Here is a 24,211-nt window from a genome sequence, read left to right as displayed (position 1 = left end):
TTTTTTTCATATTTTTTTTAATAAGCATTGAAAATAAGTATTTAGATTTCTTTTCAATTTTTTTTAAACAAAATCAAATTGCATCCCCCAACACCCTCCCCACTCTCTACCCTCGACCTACCCTCATACCAGTTTTTGTCAAGACTTCTCTGCTGAATCCTCCAAGAAATAAGGTTTCCTCAGGGATGCTCCTCTTAAGAGGCCAAGTAAGTTTCTCACTGTGGAACATCATTTCCACCTAAATTTTGAATCAGGACAGCGTTTATGATTACCACATTTCTATAAAGAACTAAGAAGAATTGATTGGCAAACCCCAGTTCTGTTTGTCTGTAGATTTGACATTCAAATGTATGTATTTAACTGTTTGTTTTCCCACATACACACTGATGGAGGATAAGTGTCTTGCAATTTAAACAGAGTAGCCCTTCATAGGTTATTGAAAAGGGTATCAGATCTGCGGGCAGCTGTGCTCTTTGAGAAGGAACTGTTTGTATTTTCACTGAGGTCTGGCAGCCTGCAGCTTTTGAGGTTGCCATAAAGTTAAATTGTTGTATGCTGTCCTCATAGTCTTACCTTACATTGTATTAAACAGTAACTTTGTGTTTATTGATAGTTTGGGGGGTTTTGTCGTATTATTTTGGCAGCAGTATGTGAACAGTAACAAACCCCTTCTAAGAGGAGCTTACAGATAAGGATTTCATCTTCCTTTCATTTAGGAAAGTGGCAATGTTATGGTATTAACTTTAACTGGGAGCAGAATCAAGACATAAAATAGAGATGTCAGGATCAGGACGGACAAGAGAGGATAAAACTGGCTATTAAAGGATGTACTAAGTCTAGTTACATGTCAAAGTAGAACTATGTGTAAGCCTTGAGTAACTTGTTTAGGAAAACAAGCAATTGCATGTTTGCCATGATAGCAGTTATTCAGGGAATAGGAGTGCTTGATTTAACAAAATCATAACTGATAGAATAAAGTCACTAAAATACGCTGTTTGCTTTTAGAGAGTCTCAAAAGATTCACAATTAGAAACTAGACAGCGCGAACATACTGCTTTACATACTGTGCAGACTTTGTGAAATGTTTTCCAGGAAAGTTGAGAACAGCCATGAATCACTTATGGAAAACCCAGTGGAATGAATTAGTCAAAGAAATATTTGAGTGACCACCCTTTGCCTTCTGCTATCGGGAAATAGTGCAGCTTTCCACGATTTTATAGAAATCATGTGGCATAAATAAAAAAGGTGTAGTTAGAAAAGCAAGCAATTATAGTTGCTGCTCTTTGACTTTCTCATAGCTTTCTAAAAATGCTTATTTTGAAATAAATGTGAAATTTAATATCAGACAGGTTGTGAGTATTTTGAGGGAAATTATGTCTTGAAGATGCTCAGGGAATTTCTTCCCTGAACTTGCCTCTTCTACCTGTGTTTTCCTGCTGTCGTAGTTTAAAAGGGGGAGCTGTTTTCACTCTGTCTTCTGAAACTATTACTTGTCTTCTCTCCTTTGACTGCCGGGCTTTTACTTTCAGGGTAGCAACTAAACAAAGTCAAAACCTGCGCAATTGAACTTACTTAACTATAGAAATGAAGGCTTCTACATTGATACTGCAGAAGTTATGGACTTGGTAATGTACATACACTGCAATATTGATTACTGTTTTTCAGAGAACTGATGGAAAATAGTATCCTCATGTATGGTAAATTGACCAAATATTTCTTTATTGGGTCATAAAGAATATATTTTTTTCAGGTTATCAGCATGCTTACCAGCCAAGTCTACAGTCTGTGTGTTTCACCCATGCAAACTCATTTAAGTGTGTGAACTTCCATGCTTTTTGCACTGGCAGGTGTGATCTGAACAGTGTTAATTAGAAGAGGAGGCTCCAGAGAGACCTTATAACAGCCTTCCAATAAATACCTAAAGGGGGCCTACAAGAAAGCTGGAGAAGGACTTTTACAGGGGTATGTAGTGACAGGGCAAGGGGGATGGCTTAAACTGAAAAAGGGTAGATTGAGATTAGATATCAGGAAGAAACTCTTCACTGTGAGAACGGTGAGGCACTGGCACAGATTGCCCAGAGAAGCTGTGAATGCCCCATCCCTGGTAATGTTCAAGGCCAGGTTGGACAGGGCTTTGAGCAACCTGGTCTAGTGGAAGGCATCTCTGCCTGCGGCAGGGGGGTTGGAACTAGATGATCTTAAGGTCCTTTCCAAGCCTAACTATTCTATGATTCTGTGATACAATTGCAGTGTTACAAGATTAAAAGGGAATATTAGAAACGCCAGGAAAAAAAAGTGCATAGGGTGAGGGATTACAGTTTTCAGTCATCTTTGAAGCGAATCTTGCACTAGTTTTTTGTAACATGGGCTGTTGATCCAAAAGCTTAGGGGAGCTCTTGGTGTTTGGAAGGAAGTTGCTTGGGCTTACTGACATCCTTTCATAGATAAGAAGCTGTGAGTATTGAATGACATGAAAAGTCTCGCTTTTTACTGCTGCTTCTTCCTTGACAAGAGCTGGTTCCACCAAAGATGATTGCATTCAAGTTCTTTTGGGGGCTGCTTAGGAGGTTGGGTTGTGTTTTGTGGTTTTGTTTGGTGATTTTATTCTTTGTTCTTTGTGGCTTTGGGGTGTTTTTTTGGGGGGAGAGCGGGGAGAGGGTAATTAGTTGTGGGGGGTTCCTTTGTGGGGTGGGGGTAGTGTTGTGTGTAGACAATGGCTTGTGCATAGATATATTCTTGATTAGACCAGTTAGGTCTAATGGGATATGTGAAATATTTTGTTCTTTAGTAAGTGAAAGCTGCTGCATTCACCTTGTGTTCAGCTGTACTGAATTGTGTCTTGATAACTTACTGGGTGTTTTTTGAAAGAGGGTAATGTAAAGGAATGGCACTTAGGCAACTTTAACATTGAACTTCTTTGGAAAGTGGATGGGTGCCTAATTTTCAGTTAAATACATCTGAAGAAATTTAATTACTAAAAGAGCTTAAAAATATTAATTCATAGCCATACAAGATACCATTGAGCTTAACATGGAAAACCAAAATTATTTTTTTCCTTAAGGTAACTTCAGTAATTTTAATTTTTAAAATTTTATTATAGCATGCAGTGTAAGCAAGCGCCTAAAGCTTGGAAATTCCTTTGTACACTAAGTGTATTTCACAGATGGTGGAACAAATGTCTGTCTTACTTTGCATTTGTGGTTTTGGCCATCGCCTTCTACAAAGTTTTGAATTTGCTCTTTACATCTTGTGATATCTGCAGATACTTGTTCTAGCTTGTCTGGAGGCCCACATAAGTTGCCTGGCTGGCTTCTGCCAAGCAAATTAGCTGACAGCAGAGTTCTGCATGCTTCCTCCTTGGTCTTCCTGCTCTGCTCAGTCCCTGATATTTTCATGCAATGCTATCACAAATTCTGTCCCTTAACCCTTTATCCTGGTGTCATACTTTATTAAAACTTTAGAGGCTCAATACAGTTCATTCCTTGCCTCCTGTCTGATGACAGAAAACTTCCTGTATCACTTTAAGGGACATTTTTCTTCTGTGGATTTATACTTGGATGAAGGAGCTCTTTCAAAGTGAAACACAATGCCTTTTTTTTCCAGATCATTCTTTAAAGGATTAAGTAATGTCCTGAGGAGATTATCCCTGAATGATGTCTGAATATAGGGTTATAGGCTCTTAGTAATCCTCTGAGTGAACATGGAGTGCTTCTCAGAAATTCCTAACCTTTTAAGATGCTGTTAGCTAATGACTGTTTCCTGCTTTCCAGGTGAGAACAAACTTTATGAGCTTTCTAACGTATTTCGTAGGTATACAACAGTCATAAATATTGTTTGCTCTGTTCTTGTGTTTTCCAGAGAGACACCAGTTACTCTGGACTGAATGTTTTGTAGCTCCGAAGTGTAGGAAGGCTTTGAGATACAAATGAGCAGGAAGGAATTCCAGCACTGATCTGGCTTCTGGATGGCATTATGTGAATTGGTGATAACTAAGCATCACGGTTATTCAGTTCAAGTGAACACCTTTGTTCCAAAATGTCACTTCTTGAACAAAGTAACGAGGTTTCTTGGATATTTTTCTGTAGAGGGCTCAATTCTTTCAGCAGGTTTATTCATGATCTGTTTAAGATGCTGATTTGCGCAAGTGTTAGCATGTTTTATTAGCCTCTGCTTGTATAATCAGTCCATACAACTGCCCAAATGCTGTGCAGTTCTTATTACTTGTTCTGGTTTTGCCTGTTAGTGAAAATATTTTTCTTAATGAAACCAACTTCATTAAACAGAAGTTGGTTATCTCTAAGCAGAATTTGTTTCTCTCTCCTAAAATGCTCTCAGCATATAAAGTCTTAAGACACTCTCTCTCCCCCCACCCTCCATGAGTCCACTATTCTATTTAGTCACTGCAATTTTGCAAACTTTTGGGACCAAAAGCACTCTATTAATTTTTCCAAGTGGAATTGTGTTTTTAATATGAGTAGAAAAATAGTTACCAGTAAATACATGGTATGAAAATGTTTATTTCCTTCCAGAATATTCGAATGAAGGCAAAATCGTAATCCATTTACTATGGATCACTTGAGTAAATTCCTTGCAGGAATGGAAACATGTTGAAAAAAGACTTTAAATTTTGGATTATACTTGCCATATGAAAATTTTCTAAATGAGTCTAGTTGGTTACTCAAATATTCTGTAGTGGAATTTCCAAATTACCACTTTTATGTTACCAGTCAGTGAACAGGAATTCTGTGTTTAATGCTTGGAAATGGAAGTGTAAGTCATGGATTTTTCCAAGGAAGGAATAAGCACACTGTAGGTATTTATTTTTCAGATGGCTGGCTGGAAAACTGTCACACATTGAATCTGTAAATAGCCCTTCTGTGATAGAGCACAGGTCTTTATATTCTATCTGAACATATGTAGGCTACATAATGCAAGCATGACTACAGTTCCTATATTTTAAGGTCCTGTTTAAAAAATGAATCTTGTAAGAGTCTATTCAGTGAAACAGCTACTTTCCTTCTTGGCAGTGCTTTTGGAATCTGTGCTTAAAAAAAAATCATCAGTGGGTTACTTGAATCTTTTTTTAATCCCTCAGTGGAGTAATTGTGGAGTGGATGGTTTCTGTATGCAGAGAAATCACTGAAGTCAGACTTGGCTTCATAGAGGCCTCGCTGACGTCCACAGGTAGTGTACACTTCTGTGGTCAAAACTCTGGATCCCTTGGCATTGTGGCTTTCTGCTGAAAGGACATACAGCTTCAGGGTGTAGGCCATAGCTTAAGACTTCAAATAAATGTTTTTAATTGTATTAAGAACTAATTTGAGTAGGATATCTTCTTTGTTCTCCTTTTGAAATAGCAGCAGTAGGTGCAGATAACCTTCTGAAAGTTTTGTTTTGTTTCTTTTGTCATGTGAAAAGCTGTTGAATTAAGATCAAGAAAATTACTAAGTTAACTGGCATTCATTGGAGCAAGCACGGTTTGCTATTCACATGTCTTTAATAGCTAAAATTTTTAATTGAAGGGAGAAGAAATAAGGTTGGAACTTCCAAGAATTATTGATTAAATGGTGAACAAAATTGTCTCATGGATTTTAGAGATCCTGTGAGGACAGACTGACTGTTCCAAACCATTCTCCACAATTTCTTTTATTCAGTGGAAAATGTTCCAAAGTTGTAAAGTAATTAAACTGTAGGCAAGCCAGTGTGCTACTTCAGCAAATGTCATCGTAGTAATAATAGCTCTTGAAGATTTTGAATCAGCTGTACCCTCTCTGTGAGGGGGAGTAGTCCACAGAATGACACCTGTGTGCCATGACTTTGGGTGTAAGAATATACCCAGATTCCCAGAATTCTACCAAAGCAATGTTGAGAAACAGCCTCTGGGAGGAGGGGCCACCAAGACTACTGGTTTGGGTAAACGTATGTTGCTGTTACGTTGGGGGAGTAAATAAAGTGTTCATTGCAGTGATGGCCCAAACTGCCTGTTTTTTTTTGTTTTTTTTTTTTTTTTTTTTTTTTTTTTTTTTACTGTCTTTAGCCTTGGGGAGTGTGCATCTGTTCTGGAGAAATTCCAAATGGCAGAATTTCAAGACCTTCCAATAGGAAAATACAGGTGGAGCAGAGGAGTGAATATTGTTGTGTTCTTCCCTACTTACAGCTGTTTTAACTTGTCATGGTGAGCTGATCTGATTACCCAAATGTGATTGTGGAATATTCATTGCAGCTCAGAAGCTCTGGTTCTGTTTGAGTAGAGTTAGATAAGAATGACTGGGTTTTGGTTTCCACCATCAGATGTCTCTTACTTGTTTTGAAATTTTCGCTTAACGTTACAGACATATGTCATATTGCAGTGCAGTCTGTGGAACGGAGGAGTAGAGTTAGTGGTGTAAGTCTCACAGGTTGCTGCTAGGAGCAGCATGCCACTGAAACACAGGTTGGTGGCATGCTCTTAGGAGCCTCCAATATCATCAGGAGAAGTGGCAGCTGGCTTCAGACTTACTTATTTAATTTTTTTGCATTAAAGGACTTTGGAACTCTTTGTCTAACCAGTTGATCTGAAATACCCATCAGAGATCCTTGGTCATGGGTATGGAAACCACTAAAACAATATCTTGCTATGTCAGAACAAATCTGACAGCAAACCCTTGGTTGCTTAAAGAAGAAGTCATTAGGTTTCTTATATTTGTTTATCTGAGGCTTTTGATTCATGTTTTATAATGGTAACTCTTGATTAGACGTTGGATAGGGAATAAAGATAAGCTGACACAGATTTGCTCCTTCTACTGTTTCTCCTCTGTACTGACCTTTTAGCATGATATCTCTCATTATCTAGAATGTACGAAGTGAGATAAAAATAACTTGACTTTTTTGGGTTTTGTTAGAATAGTTTCAATGGATCTGAAAGTATATTGAACCAAAAATGCCACCTGCCTTTTAATCCTGCTGTGATGATCAGTATGTGTGTCATAAAACCAGAAAGCCAAACAAATATTTTTTTTTTTTTTCCCCTCAGGCAATATTTAAGACTAGGATACTGACATGAAGGTTTCACTATAACATATTATATATGTAAGATTTTAGAAGATGTAGTTTTCAGTACATGAATCTGGATCATAACCTTGCCCAATCATCTCAAAATTTAGTTTTTAAGATCTCCTGTTTTGTAAAATATACTGTGTCTTCATCACTCTACTTATATGTATATATATCAAAGCAGATCTTAACTTACTGGCTTGGGTTTTTTAAATCATAAACCAAGTTTAGGTTCAGTGTTCTCTTAGCATTTTTCATTTATGTTGTGGATGCTGCTTCTGGCTCCAGAGTGGAAAAAAGGAGTTTTGGAAGTGTGTGCTTGATGCTGAAACATCTGGTATTGGGGAGCTTTGACCATGCTGGCTTCAGTTTGATAGGGCTTGAATGAAATGCTCGCAGTTGTGGGACTGGATTGTGACACACTGCTGGATCACTTCCTGGGGTCTCTTTCCCTCTTAGCATCAGAAAGGTTTGGGGAACTTTCATTTCTGTGTCTTTTGCTACATCTTTCTTATAAGCTGTCATAAGGTGATAGTCTTCCAAAAACTTTTATTCCTCATCGCTACTTGTTTCAGCTCCTGAAAATAGTTCTATTTACATCACTGTCAACATTTAAATATATCTAGGTTAACATTAAAGGCCCGTTTCTGTTCAGCCTTCAAACATGGCATATTTTAGATATCAGTGTACAAGTCCAGCGCCAACATTCCTCAGTGCCCTTTAGCTCACCCTAATGCATGGGCGATGCGCAGAGGCAGCTTTGGAGTGCAGCACTCCAGCTGTGTGTCAGAAATGTGTGATGTGCTTAAGGAGTGCATGGATCTCACTGTCAGCATGTGCCCTATCCCCTGGCCCTTTCCCTCCACTGAATCCAGCTTATAAATAACTTTACAGCTGTTTCTCTTTACAAAACCAAAGTGTTCTTCATCTTCAGAAGGTGCCCCCTCACTCAAGAAATAATCTCAGAGGCTGGTTTTTTTTTTTTAATAGCTGATATGTGTAGCATACCCCTTCTTTCTTTCTTTCTTAAATGGCTTCATCTTGCAAATCTGTCTGTTAATTACTGTCTGGATTTTTTTTTCCCACACTGGTATTCAGATAACCTTGAAAAGGTCAGACTGCTGATAATTTTTCCTAGTTATAGTGGTAGGAAAAATACATATGTTTCCTTAGTTTTACACAGTGCTTATAGGATACTACTCTGTATCTTGGAGGGTGGGAACCGTTTTTTAAATAAGTAACTTCCTTCAGTTTTGCTGTAAATAGTTTACAGATGCTTTATTTTAAAGTATGCAAAAATGGCCTATTAACACATTTTGGTTTAAAAGCCCTTGTTCTTTTTTAGCTCATAATAAATATAGATGATCTTTGGAGAATTTTCCTCTTTCCCCTTTTTTAATCTCCACTCAGAGGGAAGGATTTATATAGATATCTATATTTATAGAAGCCTTCAACAAGTTTAGGTTAGAAGAGTTGTTTAAGGATTTCCTGCCCTTCCCTTTCCTTAGTTAGCCTTTTCTAATGTGGCATGTGCGCCACTTCCGCTATGAGTTATAGACTGTACTATTGTCCTCATCGCCTTTTCTTTCCCTTTTCTGCCTTAAGTAGAAATAAATAATCAACACTGCAACTATGTCCAGCCATGGGAACTTTCTTGTTTACATTTGTCTTGGTTAAAGATTACCATCTTGGTCTTTGGCTTTGGCTTTTTATTCTGTAGGTTTACTTTTTTGCCTTGCAGCCCCCTCCACCCCCAGCGTGTAATGTATTGAACTGTAATATTGCTGGACAGTCTTTTTCAGGTATTTTCATACACTGTTAAGAAGCATCTTCTTGAAGGTTGTTCTGATTATTTGAAACCAAATTATCTCTCTGTGATGCGGGTGGGAGAAATGTTTATTTGCAAGAACTTTCTCCTTCCCTTTTTCAGTCCCCCTACCCAATCATAGAATCATAGACTAGTTAGGGTTGGAAAGGACCTTAAGATCATCTAGTTCCAACCCCCCTGCCATGGGCAGGGACACCCCACACTAAACCATGTCACCCAAGGCCTCATCCAACCTGGCCTTGAACACCACCAAGGATGGAGCATTCACAACCTCCGTGGGCAACCCAATTCCAGTGCCTCACCACCCTCTCACTAAAGAATTTCTTCCTCATATCCAATCTAAACTTCCCCTGTTTAAGTTTGAACCCATTACCCCTTGTTCTGTCACTACAGTCCCTGATGAATAGTCCCTCCCCAGCATCCCTGTAGGCCCCCTTCAGATACTGGAAGGCTGCTATGAGGTCTCCATGCAGCCTTCTCTTCTCCAGGCTGAACAGCCCCAACTTTCTCAGCCTGTCTCCATACGGGAGGTGCTCCAGTCCCCTGATCATCCTCGTGGCCCTCCTCTGGACTTGTTCCAACAGTTCCATGTCCTTTTTCTGTTGAGGACACCAGAACTGCACACAATACTCCAAGTGAGGTCTCACGAGAGCAGAGTAGAGGGGCAGGATCACCTCCTTGGACCTGCTGGTCACGTTCCTCTTGATGCAGCCCAGGATGCAGTTGGCTTTGTGGGCTGCAAGCGCACACTGAAGCCGGCTCATGTTCATTTTCTCATCAACCAACACCCCCAATTCCTTCTCCGCAGGGGCTGCTCTGAATCTCTTCTCTGCCCAACCTGTAGCTGTGCCTGGGGTTTCTCTGACCCAGGTGCAGGACCTTGCACTTGGCATGGTTAAACATCAGGTTGGCATCAGCCCACCCCACAAGCGTGTTGAGGTCCCTCTGGATGGCATCCCTTCCCTCCGGCGTATCAACCCAACCACACAGCTTGGTGTCATCGGCAAACTGCAAAAAGACTTGATGTTTCATGATATGTCCTTTCTACTGTACATATATTACCTGTAGATAATTTTGTAATTAAAACAAATGAGTTAATAAATTTAAACAGAAACAAATACAGGAGAAATAGGTAGCTTTTTGAAAAAACTTGTTTGATTGGCATTTGTCCTTCTATAATTTTATGTATACAAAGGCATTTGAGTCTTGCATCTTAAGCAATGTGTACCATCTTAGTAAAGGTTCAGAATCTTCATGGCTTTTCTGCTTGCTTTTACATGTTTTGAAAAGTTGCTTTGTAGAGACGAAAGTACTGTCCAGAAGTTCAGAGTTTTATAGCTACTGGATAATTTTTTCGAATGGTTCCTATATACAAGTACTTGATCTAGCTTGATGTAGTACAGACAGATAGGGTTTTCTTCTGTGTATGCTATTATATGGAATCAGATGCTTAAATTTTGTTAAAACTGCACAATTTTTTGTCTCTATTTTTATGACTGGAAATTCAATGACTAAAATACTTGTAAGCATAAGTGGTCATGTGTTTGCTGTTCCCTATTATAAACAAAGTTAATGAGAGGAGCTGATGATGACAGTCTTAACTCCATGCTTCATGCCCATTTTTCCATTTTGTCATCGTGTGGGTGTTACCTTGATTTAATACACTGCACGTAGCTCAGTGTTATTTGGAAAACCAGTTTGTGTGTTTATATTGCTGTGCTCTGTGTGATTTCTTTATTGTAAATAAATTTGCAGATACTATCCATGCATTTATTTCATAACATTAAAGATTCTTTTTTTGCTTGTTAAAAAGATGGTATTGCAGTTTACTTCTCTGGTGATGTACTAACTTGGTGTTTATAATCATTTTGCTTGTAATATCTTTCTGATGATCTGATCAATGCATAGAATATAAAATCAATGAGTATGCAACCTTAGGAAAACTTTGTTTCCTTTAGTTAGGAAACTTAGTTTTCCTAACCACAAGAGAGAAGAAACTCTTCATTAATGTTTTCAGTTGTGTGAGGATTCTGACTCCCTTCTTCTCACAGTGTTTCTGATCTGGGTTTGCATGGCATGAGAGAAATTTGTATGCCTCAGTTAAGGGGCTATGTTACTGCATGAGTGGGTGTATAACTATTCCAGTGTTCTGAATTAGATCTCAAGGTTGCCAGTCTCCTTGTGCTCCGGCTATTGGAAGGATTTTTTGGAGAAAAGTGTACTCAAGTATGATTAGTCAGCTAGTTAATTTTACTTCATAACAAATCCTGTCAGACCTACAAAAAGAAATCATGTCCCAGGAAGCTGATTCATTTTTGGCTAGTAAAATGAGCCTAAGAATTGTACAGACATTTTAAGGCAAGTGTCTTAACTCACTGCTCTCAGTCCTGGCTCTTTGATTAAGCCAGCCAGCACTGATGTGACTCCTCTTGCTCACCAAGTAAGTTTCAAAACAAAACAAACCCCATAACACAAACATTCACATAATAATAACCCACTTCTTGAATCGCAAGGGCAGGGAAAAGAAGATTTTTTTTCATGATGGCGAATGTTACTGTTCCTTGATGGCAGTATTTGCAGAGCACACTTACAGGCAGTAAAGAAAAATAACGCAGTCGAGGACGTGTTCATCAGCCTTCCATGTGTTAAACTTACTTGCCTTTTCAGTGGGCCTGAGTTCTGGAGATTTTTTTGTTTACCTGAAAGCATGCTGAAGCCATGCTCTAGGTGAGTGTTGTGTTCTATAAAGGCATGTTTATTAGTTTTTCCCATTCTCTTTCAGGGTGCCTGTCCCATGCAGACGTATACTATGTGCTGACAAAGCAGTGCAGGTTAGAAGGTTGTCTGAACTCAGGTGCATGCTGGCACAGAGCACAGCTTACTGACCCTAGACATGCATGGATAGTTCTGGAAGCTGTTTGTACTTTACTGTCTGCCCCTCCCTCTCCCAACCACTAGGAAAATGAAACCAGTATGATTATTCATTCTAGATAACTTCAAGATCTTCAAGATGTTTATCCCTGTCATAAGTAAGGACTAAGGCAAGATAACATGAAGACAGGAATAGAAACTATATGTTGATAGCAAAAGATCAGCAAGTATATATAGAGGGAGCACAGGGATTACATAAAGAGCACCCTCCAAGGGCAATTGTAAAAGTCTGCCAGGGATGAGAGAAAAGAATGGACTATGTTGTTCTGATTTATAGCTCATAGGTGATCATCTTATTAGCTTACAGAATTACCAACACGTTTATTTTCATGTTAATTTTCTTCCTCAGATTGTTAGCTTGCTAATGTAGTTATTGGCAATGAACAGTCATTGCCTTTTTTCCTACTTCTGTGGTCTCATTTCCTCCTCTGCTGTGCCTTACCTATTTTACTGCATGTGGAGATTAAATTATAGAACTATTTATGGCATTCAATCATCTTGTGTTCCCTCTGTTCTGTACGCTCATTTGAATCCTTGTTTCTCTTTTCACCTCCGGAAGTAATCAAAAAATGGTCACTGTTGAATTTCTCTGCCTGGAAAGTGCTACTAGTGGAGGATCTGTCGGGTGCTAATGATGTTAGGGAGTACTTTAGGTCTGCATTGAATATCTTGTCTGCAGTTTTTAGTACTTAAGCCCTGGAATCTGTGTACCTTTCAAGGGAAAGGTGAAACCTGAGAAAGCAGGGCTGACTGTGTTGTCACATCACACTGTTCTTGCCCAGGTTGGCTTCTCTGAGTCTTGTTGACCAAAGTACAGCAGCATCCCGTTGCACTGATGAACTTTGTATTCTTTGGTATCAGAAGTTATTTGGTATCTAGATGATAGTATATATCTTGAAGCAGGTAATCATGCCCTCGTTCTCTTTCTGTCGGTCACTAGGGAGTCTCAAAGAGAAGACAAAAAGCAGCAAATGCTTTGAAGACAAGGGAGGAAGAAGCTGTACTCTGATTTTGTATCAGAACATCAAATCCAGGAGTTCTGATAGTCTTGTCATGTTCTTGTTCCAGACAGTTTGTTAGCATGTGGTTAGCAAATGTTACAGGACCTGAACACCTCAGGAGAAACATTGCAACACTGACAGGATTTTGTAATGGTGGTTTTGTAACTTTGACTCTTCATTTCTAGATCTGGGGGCTCCCAACACAGTGCTACTGCCTTAAATCTACTAATTGAGACATTGTAGACTGCGGTTTTGTTCTAATCAAGAATAGCACTAAGGATGTTATACCAGTTCAAAGGGATTTCTCCTCCTCCAGAATACTAATTCTCAATTTATTCTGTGTTGTGAATGGAGTAGTGTGCAACCATCTTTTTTTTTTTTTTTTTTTTTTTTTTTTTTCCTCTCGAATTGTTTCTTTAACAGTGACTGGTAATGTAACCTTACCAAAAATATTAAGGGTAAAATAGAGCAGATTAGGACTGGTTTCTTTTCTTTGTCCTTTTAACTGGGCAAAGTGAAGACCTAGTATGTATCAATAGAAGACTCAATGTTTATTTTACATCCAGAGAGCACTGTGAAAAACCATTTTGTGACATGTTACATGTTCTCAAGAATAGATGGTTTGTTTACAGCAGTACAGGAGGCTACAGTCCTGGTTTAGATGACAGTTGTATCTGACAGACTTGTAAACTAATTTTCTTTAGGTCCTAGTAATGTGTAGTTGGCCTTGAGGATAGCAATCAGGTATTTTTAAAAGTACCTTTACTCTTCATGGGATCTGGGCATAAAAATCTAAGTCTATAGTTGCAAAGGAATGCAAGTACATGAGATCTACCTATCCTACTTTAAGCTGTGAAGTCCAAAATGGGGCTTTTGAAGACTTTTACAATTGCTGGATTCCTAGGAAGCTTTGACACACTTAGCTATATAAAGGTCTGCAGCTAGGTTGCCAAAGGCTTCGGAAGCTTGAAACTGCCTCCTGTGTAGGCCTTGTGAGGCTCAAATATTCTTTCCAGCTATCACCCACAGAGGTGATGCAGGCAGCTTGGTAGCCTCAGAGTATGCCAAATGACTGACTCAGTAGCAGGTTAAAGGGGGGGGACCTTCTTTACTTTCTTATCAGAAACTGTAGCATTCACCTAGGATGTGGAAAGCCTGTTTTCCTTTTGTGCTCAGGTGATTCATGGCCATATTTTCCAGGTGAGCATCCTGACCACTGGTCTACAGAGTCATACTTAGTGCTTCCACTTCCGAAGTCTTTAAGACACTTGACGACCTAATTCCAGGGCAAGGGATTCAAGACATACTCAGTATGATTTTCTGTGTGAGTTCAGGTTCACTGCTTGGCATGATGGCTGTTTATGAATCCTCAGGTATCTGTGTTTCTGGGTACACGTCACGGGCTTGGAAACTGTTCTCACTGTATGTGTGCGCAGTCCAGATCTCAGTAGTGCTGAGGGGCTGGATGGCCACTGCATCCCATCTTCCTGGGAGATCAGTGGAAAGAAGGGAGCTGCTGTTTCTCCATATCTTTTCTGTCCCTCAGGCACCCAGTATGTTAGGTGCTCCTGGAGCACTGTGGAAGCTTGTTACCTGTTACTATCTTTCAGAGTTGATTTTAATCTCCGTGACAGCATCTATGCCAATTGTTGAGTTGTTCTTCCAAGCACCTTCTCTTTTCCTATGCTGAGCTTATTTTTAAGGGCTTCTGAGAAAAGGTGCTAGGAAGTTGGTCTGAGTAGTCTTTCACACTAAAGTAACTTTACAATAGCAGAGAGTTTGACTGCTAAATGGGGAATTCTAGACTGTGGCACAATAAGCATCCTGAACTTTAAGCAAGTAAGTAGAGCCACTGGAAATAAAGGAGGCTATTCATGTGAGTAGTTACACATGATTAAATATTTATGAAATAAAGTTTTAAAGTTATGACTGTCTGCAAGTATTTCATAAAACTGTGCTTCTGTCAGAGCCCCATACAGTAACATGAACTAAATTGCACTCAGGATTTTTGACTTTATTATAAACTTTGATTTGAAGCTGCAAAGGAGAGTTCCAAATAGCTTGTAAGAGCTTCAGTTTAAACTTTAGTGAATTACTTCAAATGTTACTGAGTTTTTAAATGGTTCTTGATATTTATTTTTTTTAATTTCTTTTTCCTTTTTAAGGCAAAAAAAAAAAACCCAAACCCCAAAGCTCCCCCCCAGAAAAGCCTGTTCTATGCTACTTTGTGGGAAATGTTCTGAAGTTGGGATATGGATAAACCACAAAATGCCAGAAATGTAGGTTTCATACCTCATTACTACTGTCAGTAGTTCAGGTTGGCTCTTAAAACACTGCCAGCAGATTTCTAATGGTGGTCCTGGTTACAGAAAAGTAAAAAAGAAATCCCCCCAAAAAAAGTCTCACCAGTTTATGAAGCTCGGAATGAGGTTTTTAATAAAGTGAGAATGGTAATTAGTCCATATAGTTGCTTTGAAGAAAGCTTCAAAAAGACTTCTTACTGTAATGGGGGGGGAAAGTATTTTCCCAAATCAATTCCTCCTAATCTCTAAATATCAGTCTGTGTATTTTTCCACAAAATTACCAAAAGCTATTGACCTGAGGGATTTGTTTTCCATTCCGAAGTCTTGCAATTTTCCTCCTGGCTAATTACAGCCTATTACTTTAGACTTTGGTCCTTTAGCAGTAACATTTTCCATCTTAAGATGGGTTGTCCCATTCCAGTGAAGAGCATGTTGTCTGAGTGCTGAATGGAATTACTACCAGTGGAAACTATGCTGCAAGAGGCTCGAGAAAGCAGCTGCTCTGCAAACCTCAGCTGTTTTTTCCATCCTCCCGAGCACTGGTAATTAGCATAGGGAAGCTGACTAATGTGCTGACGTCACCTCTTTCCAGTCGCAGCTTACATTTTGTTCCTGACTGCCTCAAAGCATGCAGGACTTTGTTCAGGAATTCGCTGTCACATACAGGATGCTCTGAAACCTTTCTTTTTCTTTTCCTTTTTTTTTTTTTTTTTTTTTTTTTTTTGTTGAGAGGCTGGGCTTGCTTCCCTTATAAACGCTGCCTGCAGGACCAACGGCTTCCTTAAGTCCTTGGCTTCTTGCTGAGCAGCAAGCGTTGCTTTAGTGAAGCACAATAGTGAAGCACAAAATGCATTTCAGAAATTTTAACTACAGTTTTAGTTCTCTGATTGCCTGCGTGGCAGATAGCGATGTCTTCAATCAAGCAGAAACAAGGGTATGTTCTATCTTTTGTGGTTTATTCCTGTGAACTACTGGAATACTGAAGTATGTAGCTGCTGTTTCAAATTGTCTAAAATACCTTGATACCTTTATGACTTGTGAGAAAATTTCAGTTTGATGTAAGGGTCTTGGGTCTTAGAAGTCTGCAACAGTATGCTCTGACATGAATTATGAACTCTGGAAATTACTGTATCTTAAACTGTGTGGGTTTGGAAATGATCAAAAGTTTACCTCCAGACTTCTTTGACAGTCTGTATAGAGTACTCTTTGCTTGCCTATGTGCTTTTGGCAGATGTTTAAATTATAATTTTGGTGGTAAGAGTCACATAATTTACAGCACGCTTTATACTTTTCATGGGGGTTTTTTTGGCTGGCACTGTAGTTAAGAGCATAATGTTAAAGCTATAAGAAGTCCTCTCAGGTTTATATTTAACTGATTAGAATTAATATGATGTAAGTAATCCAGTCCTGATACAGTGAATTTTTGACTGCTAGGATACCTTAGGGACAAAAATAACATTTTGTTTACTGTTGTATTGCTAGCACGACATTTATGACCTCTAGAATCACACATGTTTAAAAAGAAAAAAAATACATATATATTGCACAAATCTGGCAGGTACTCCCGGAATTTATGTTGAATGGGAACTTTAAAATGCAACTTAGTGTGGGTTTTACTTACTTTTCATGGTTGCATCCAGCGCTCTCAGAGTACAGGAGGCTGACAGATACAGGCTTTGTATGCGGAGGGTTCTCACCTTGTTTCAGAGCTTGTTTTGAAGAAGCTTAAGTGTGGCTCAGCAAGAAGCAGGACAGCTCTTGTACTTTATCTTTGAAATGTAGTGGTTCTGTACATGGCTGTGGAAAGTCTGTGAAGCAGAACTTTTCAGGAAAGAAAATCAAATTTTGAAGTAATTGCTGCCTTCTTATGTAACGTTTGTTGCTTTTCCCTACTAGTTCAAAGCGTAACAGTAAAAACAAATGAGGCAGTGTGATTTTACATACTTGTTTATTTTGGCTTTGTATTGATCTTCTAGTGAGCTTTTACGAAGAGAAAAAAATACCTGAAATCTGAATGCTTGATCTATTGCCATCACTGAAAAAAGGCTTGTGACTGGTTACTGGGTTCTCAATACGAGCCTGAAACACTTTGCAAAGGCATGGCAGCTTCAGAATCTGCTTCTTTCTTGTCTTTTTGTCTGGCATCATAAAGTAGGACTGGAAGCACTCTTCATATAAATCATAGAATCATAGAATAGTTAGGGTTGGAAAGGACCTTAAGATCATCTAGTTCCAACCCCCCTGCCATGGGCAGGGACACTTCACACTCAACCATGCCACCCAAGGCTTTGTCCAACCTGGCCTTGAAATGATATGAAAAATAGCCAAGTCAGGTTTGCATAGATGCCCTATGAGCACAAACCCAGAGTTTAAAATTAAAATAGCCAGCTGTTGGTAAAGGTGTTTCAGTCTTTCACATGGATAGGACAGCAAAGTGGCAGCTGCAGATCTATGCAGGTATAAGGTTTTGGTCCAGTTCCTACTCTTACCATACAGTCAAAACAAGGAATGTGTCAAAGGTCCTTCAGGAGCTGTATGGTTTGTCCTGAAGATTTTTTAGGAAAGATAGAGCTTTTCTAGAATTCAGTTCCAAAAATAGAAGAGGCTGTTAAACCAGAGTTCAGTAAGAGTATGTCAATTTTCTTAAAGTAGCAGCTGTTAAACCAGGAGATGTTCATGAACTTTATTATGCATGCTGAGACACTGAAGAAAAATAACATTTACCTTGCAAATGTGTTTTGTTGGGGTTTTTTGTTTGGTTTTACGTTTTCTTCTACTAAAATTGTTGTGTTGGTTTCCTTGAAAATTGCATTCTCAAACAAATGGGTGCTTGACAGACTTTTTTTTTTGGATATTAATTTTATAAGGCAAGCATTTCTTTTCAATATGTTACCAACACTGTCATTTCTTTGTGTCACTAACTCAGAGTATCATGTCCAACACTAATAATAATCCATTTTCAATAAAGAAGAAAAAAGCTGCTATATAGGCAGCAAGTGCTAGGTTAGACAGACTTGTTCTAAAAAGAGAGAAGAAGAAAACTAAATCTAAGCTGTTATAAATAGATCAATATTCAACAGTGGTAGTATGCTGCTACTAATAACTGCAACTTATTTCTATATTTCTTTAAAGAAAGTGTAGTGTTTTGCCTATTAACTTTCTTCTCTGGTCCTTCCTTTTCAGGCCAAATTTGAATCACTGTTTAGAACATTTGACAGAGATATCACCTTTCAGTATTTTAAGAGCTTCAAAAGAGTACGAATAAATTTCAGTAACCCTTTATCTGCAGCAGACGCTAGAATCCAGTTGCACAAGACAGAGTTCCTTGGAAAGGAAATAAAACTGTATTTTGCTCAGGTAAGTCTTGTGATTATCTTTACAAGACCTGTGGAAACTTATCATGCTTAACTTATGCTAAAGCATGATAAGTTTCCACAGGTCTTCAGTCATGCTAATGAACACTTAATTTTTTTCAGTTTGATTAGCAAATCACAGGTTATTCCAAAGCTGCAAGTATTTGGAGGTGTTGCATACTTCGCATTTATGTCTCCCTCTGTATTGTTTTGATAATCTGGGGGAAAGGGAGTAGATGACAGTCATCAGCACAATCAAAGGAGTTAATGGGGTGGGGAAAGCCAAGTAGCTCTGCCAGCAGTACACACTTACACACATGCTTGCTCAAGTAGTATCTGAGGGAATCCAAAGAGCTGGAGGTTCAGGACTACCCAGTGATCCTGCTCTCACTGCTGCAAATCGTTTGGTTAGCACATGTATGTACTTGGAGATCACTATCAGTGCAGCTCTGTAGCTGGCTAGCTGCGCTGCTAAAGAGGTGAAACTCAGGTTCTGGTAATCTGGGGGTTTTTTGGTAACTGCTGTGTGTTTTCCTCCGCAAATTAAATGGGAAAATTAGTCTATGTGTGTCTGTTTCAGATGTCCCTAGGGACAGTCCCGAAGGAGCCAGTTTATTTATGTACCTTCTAGAATTCTCACCACTCTCTCTTGTGGTAATGAGTTTCAACACCATTTGTCATTAGGCCTTAAAGCCCATATCCAGCTTCCTCCTACTTCAGTATTTTAAGGGCAGATAATTTCTGGTGAAATTCTTGTAAAAATCCATGATGAGAAGATGTGGATGTGCATAATTCATTGCATGTTTCATCAGAGTTAATGAATGTGGTGGCTTGTCTGTATTTTGTATAGTCTTTCATATAGCTCTCTTCGATAATATAGTTACATGCTGCCACCTTGAGTGCCTGTTGCAGCATAACATCTATCCAAATCTTAAAACTGCTCATGAATGATGGATTCATTGATAATAGTGAAACAGCATTGGTTTTTATGCTTTTTCCAGACTTTGCACATTGGAAGCTCACATTTGGCGCCACCGAATCCTGACAAACAGTTTTTGATTTCACCTCCTGCCTCTCCACCTGTTGGCTGGAAGCAAGTGGAAGATGCTACTCCAGTCATTAACTATGACCTTTTATATGCTATCTCCAAGTTAGGACCAGGTAAGGAGGAGTAGAAACACTAGAATTTTGTTTGAGTAAACCACCCTTTAAACTGTCTGAATTTCTAGAACTTTTCAAGTTAATTAGTATCAACCAGGTAAACTTGAGATGTCAGGAAAAAAGTATTAGTAAATGGTAGTTTCATACACACAGACTAATTGGAAGTTTCCTTTTAAGTTTTAGCAATACCAAAAAGATGCCAGTAGATCTTAAATACTTAAGGGCTTATTAAGCAGTAAAAGTTGGTCTTTTTCCCCCTGAAAGCCCTGTTTATTGACATGCCCTGCAGTAAGCTCATTGACAGATCTGTGATCCCTTTTCCTATGAGATTTTTCATATATATTGTGAATGTTGAGCTCTATAAATCTTGCATCTTGACCGTGATGTTTGTTGGAATATGAGTTAATGACTTGGTACCAAGGAACAAGCAAGGTTACTCTAGCACAATGGCTTGTATGTTTCGGGAGAACTGGAGGCAAGAGCCTTTTCCTCTATGGAGCTACTTGTTGCACCAGTTCCTCTTCGTAAAGTCTGAGGGAAACAGCAGAGACCACTTCAGAGCCTTGACACACTAGAGTGTGCTGCTTGGCACAGGTGTGAGCTCTTCTGGACAGCTGATGTGCATATCACTGTAGTGGTCTTAATGGAGACTGTTCTTTCCACTGAGAGGTTGTGAGTATAAAGTAACAAGGAAAAAAAATTCAGAGGAGCTGATCAGGAAAGTGGTGAAAGGAAATAGTTTGCCCTTTCCCTGACATAATGTAAGATTAGACTTAAAAGCAATTCCTTCTATTACGGAAAAACTAAATTGCAAGTCAGTGGTCAGTAAAATTTGTATCATAGCACTTCTCTGCACTGGCTGTGTTATATGAGTGTTTGACCTTATGTGTGCATGAAGCCTGCTAACTAGCTCTGCTCCTCCACAGAATGCCAGAACAGTGTTAGAGCACCTCTGTGTGAAGTGGGAAGAGCTGTATCCAGCTTTCTTAAGCTGAAAGCTTTTTGGGGGAAGGAAGATCCTGTGGTTTTGCTGTCATTCAGGAAAACAAAATCTTCCTGAATGTGGTACAGTGGATAGATAATCTTGTATGCTTTAAAATTACAAAAACTCACCAAGAAGACTTACAACTGCTCATGTAGAATGTTTTCTTGAATACCTAGGGTAATATACATAAACTCGCTTTTAAGCAAGCAGCTGAGCTATGTTGATTTGAAGACAGAACCAAAATACCTTGGAGTGGTAAATGTGACTATTGGCAATGCACTTGCCTGCACTGTCTAATGCCTTGTGACATCAGATTGTGGTCAAGTGTATTACACATTTTTATGCATTGCTCTTCTTAATTTCTTTCATACTTTTCTACAGAATGGATGCCTTTTAACAAGTTTTGCTAATATTTTAACTTTCAGGAGAAAAGTATGAGCTACATGCTGCAACTGACACTACTCCTAGTGTTGTTGTCCACGTATGTGAGAGTGACCAGGAAAACGATGTGGAAGAAGAAACAAAGAAACCCAAACCAAAAATTATTCAGACAAGAAGGCCAGATTATACTCCTACCCATTTCAGTTGAACTGCTGTTGTTTTTCCAAGGTTGCAAGTAGACATATGCAAGGGGAAAATTTACTGTGGAAACAGCAGGTCACAGGTTTGGTGATAACAGCAGGAGTTATAATAGGAGAAATTCCAGTATAAGTTTGCTCAGAAAAATGTAGGAAGTTTCATCCTTACTCTTGACACTGCGAGTTGATGGATGCCATGAGGGTATTCCCAAATTGCTGGGAACAAAAGATAGGCAGAAGAAGACATTTTGAGACATAACAGGACAAACTAGTTTTATTTTTTTTGGGGGGTGCTATAAGCTGTTCCATTATAAAGCAGCGGGGGGAAGCTTTCTTTGTTCTGACTCACAAAAATCCTCAAACTTAATAGGCTAGTAGTCATTGTGTGGAGTACATAGTGATAACAGAGCTGGTTTTAAAGATTAAAGTATGGGAACTCTAAACCTTTTTCTTAAAATAGATTTTGTGCATGTGTATTCTTGGTCTTCTAAAGTAACTTCGCATTATTTTCTATAGTTTCTCACATGTTTCTGGAAATCTGGGGAATTGTTTAAAGTATTTATTATCTTGGCATCCTGGACTTACTACTAGATGTGTATATATATATATATATATTTATATTTGTTTTTATTGGCACTCCTTTTCCAGCAGGCATAAGATTTCCTCAGCACCTTATTTTGGTGCTATGTAACTTGTGCTTTTAAAATTTTAACCTTTTAAATGCCTGTGTAGGGTTTTATCTGGCAAAGTAATGGAAAAAGTGCAATAGGAAAGTTGTTTAAACAAGTTAATTTTAAATTATTTAAGTTCATATAATTTATATCTTCAATAACGTCTGTTTGGTAGCTTTGACTTTCTCATTTGGAAAAAAAGTACTTTTAAATGTATAAATAAAGCTAATGTTGCATATTCACAGCAATGTAATTTTTCAGTGAAAACCACAATATTGGAGAGATGTGAACTCTATTCAGCATGTGAATCTGCATTCTTGTGAGCAAAGGTTTAACAGTGATTGAAAAATTGCACAAAGTGTGTGGAACAGCAAAGAGAGATGGAGTGCCTTTTCCTTGTTCATTCCTGATGTGAACTGTTCTACAAGCTGCACACTTGTACCTTTTTCTACTGGCTTTCTATGTCTGTAAATACAATCTTAGCTTTGCTTCCAAAATAAGCTGGTATTTAGAAATGCTTAATGCCAAGTAATGATACATACTTAAGTAATGGGTATCTGTGGGAGAAGCTTTAGGGCTTTTTATATGTTAGTGTTAAAAGACAGAGGCCCATGGCATACAGGTTTAGAGGAAGAAAGAAAAGTGTATTTTACTACTTGTTTTTTTAAATGGAGATCCTCACTTTGAAATAGATTTCAGGATTATTTTTCCTTTTTTTTAAGAGATAGTAACTGAAATCTGTGGGAAAATGTAACTTACAGTTTTAGAAGGGAGATGTTTTAAGCTTCTCAACATGTTTTTAGAAATCAAAGAATGATTCTCTGTTTGCTTTTGCCGGAGTTGATCTGAGAAAGAGTTTTGTAGCTGGGAAATCCATTCTGTGCCATTTGAAGCAAACATTGACTGAAATACCCAGGTTCACACCTTGGTTTTTAAATAAATAATATATTTTTTAAAAAATAACTAGTGAAACCATTCCAAGCTGTGATGCAGTGTTATTGAAGGCCTGTTATAATACTAATCAAAACAGAGATTGATAGCCTGTGACTACAGAGAGCAGGAATATATTGAACTTTAGTAATACCTGCAGTATGATCTTGGTTTGATTGGTGTGCCCTGTAAACTGAAACAAACACTGGTACTTGGACCTAACTCAAGTAGCACTCTCTCCATGTTAACAGTGTTAAGAAGAGCTAATGCCATGTATTGATGGAGCCATGTTTTATGGACATGGGGGTGCATAACGTTATTTTGTGTTACTAAGGTGTAACAATCAGCTTGATACATGTACTGCTTGTTAACATGCACAATAAATAAAATGGAGAGAAACTTTGTAGGTTTGCTACAACTGCCTTTAAACCTTTCCAAGATTTCTTCCATGTTTTGCAAATTACTGCTGGACTTAGTGTTTCACTTCATTTAATTTAAAATCATTTAAAATCATAACTCCTATTCTGTCCTTTTTCCATCTTTCCATGATTACCAATTAAAGCATTCATTTTGCATTAGAAATCCAGGTAGTTACTGGTTTTTTCCTAGCAATCTGAAGAAATCAGTGCTACCTTCCAATTAAAAAGAACATAATGTTAAATGCTAGTATGGTTTTTGTCATTTTTAGTACACTGGCATCTGCCTAACAAGGTGGGCACTAGAAACCATGGAAGTCTTGGGATGGTTGCAGTGTGTTTCCCATTCTGATGATAGTTGTAAACAACAGTTGTGAAACAGTAACTTGTCTGCGTTTCTGGTTGTACATCCTGAGTTGTGCCACCTTCTGTTATCATTACTGCAGTGTGCTGCTTGCTTTTCCTGTTGTTTCTTGGGTTTATTTTGGGTTTTTTCTAGTGTTCAAATGGATGCTTAGTTGGTATTTTATACAGTTCTACAATATAGGGCATATTTAAATTAAAATATTTTGTTGTCTTCTTGTAAATGTTGTGGTATTTATGCACAAAACTAGTTGAAGATTTTGCACCAGAATCTGGACTTTAAACTTCCAAACACTTTTCACTTAAAAAAAGGTGAGAATATTGTCCCAAATCACATCCTTACCAACCGAATGAGTTTATTTAGCGAAAAGCTTTCCAGCCCTCTGCTTAAGTCTTGCATGATCTCAAGAAAAGTACCAGAGTCTATTAATGAATAAAATACAGTCCAGAATATTCCCATTAACAACTGATTCTTCTGTGCCTGAAGTTGACATGCTTCCTAATAAAGGTATCAACATCTCACTATTCTATAATAATCCCTGTGCATTCATAATATCCTTGCCAGTTTTCTTCTACAACATAAATAATTCTATTTTTAAAGTTCTTGAAATATGAAGATATGCCAGCATTTAAATGACTTTATCTAGTTACTGTCTTTG

General features: G+C 38.3%; 1 protein-coding gene across 2 annotated transcripts in view; it reads left to right on the top strand.

Moving 5' to 3' along the window:
- Positions 1–23,770, top strand: part of RCAN1 (regulator of calcineurin 1) — a 41,312-nt gene extending 17,542 nt beyond the window's left edge. Inside the window, exons 1-4 of one of the 2 annotated variants that reach the window (XM_080613888.1) lie at positions 15,533–16,029; positions 18,279–18,452; positions 19,450–19,609; positions 21,020–23,770. In XM_080613888.1, the coding sequence (XP_080470014.1) occupies positions 15,943–16,029; positions 18,279–18,452; positions 19,450–19,609; positions 21,020–21,183 (585 nt within the window). In that variant the 5' untranslated portion in view covers positions 15,533–15,942 and the 3' untranslated portion in view covers positions 21,184–23,770. Of the gene's footprint in view, positions 1–15,532; positions 16,030–18,278; positions 18,453–19,449; positions 19,610–21,019 lie in introns of those variants that run through there. The other variant, XM_080613887.1, reaches the window with a different exon arrangement.
- Positions 23,771–24,211: the final 441 nt, after the last annotated feature.

Source organism: Psittacula echo, assembly GCF_963264785.1.
Source record: "Psittacula echo genome assembly, chromosome: 3".
Lineage (NCBI taxonomy): Eukaryota > Metazoa > Chordata > Aves > Psittaciformes > Psittacidae > Psittacula > Psittacula echo.
The sequence above is the reverse complement of the archived record's forward strand: the minus strand, read 5'-3'. Positions and strand labels throughout refer to the sequence as shown.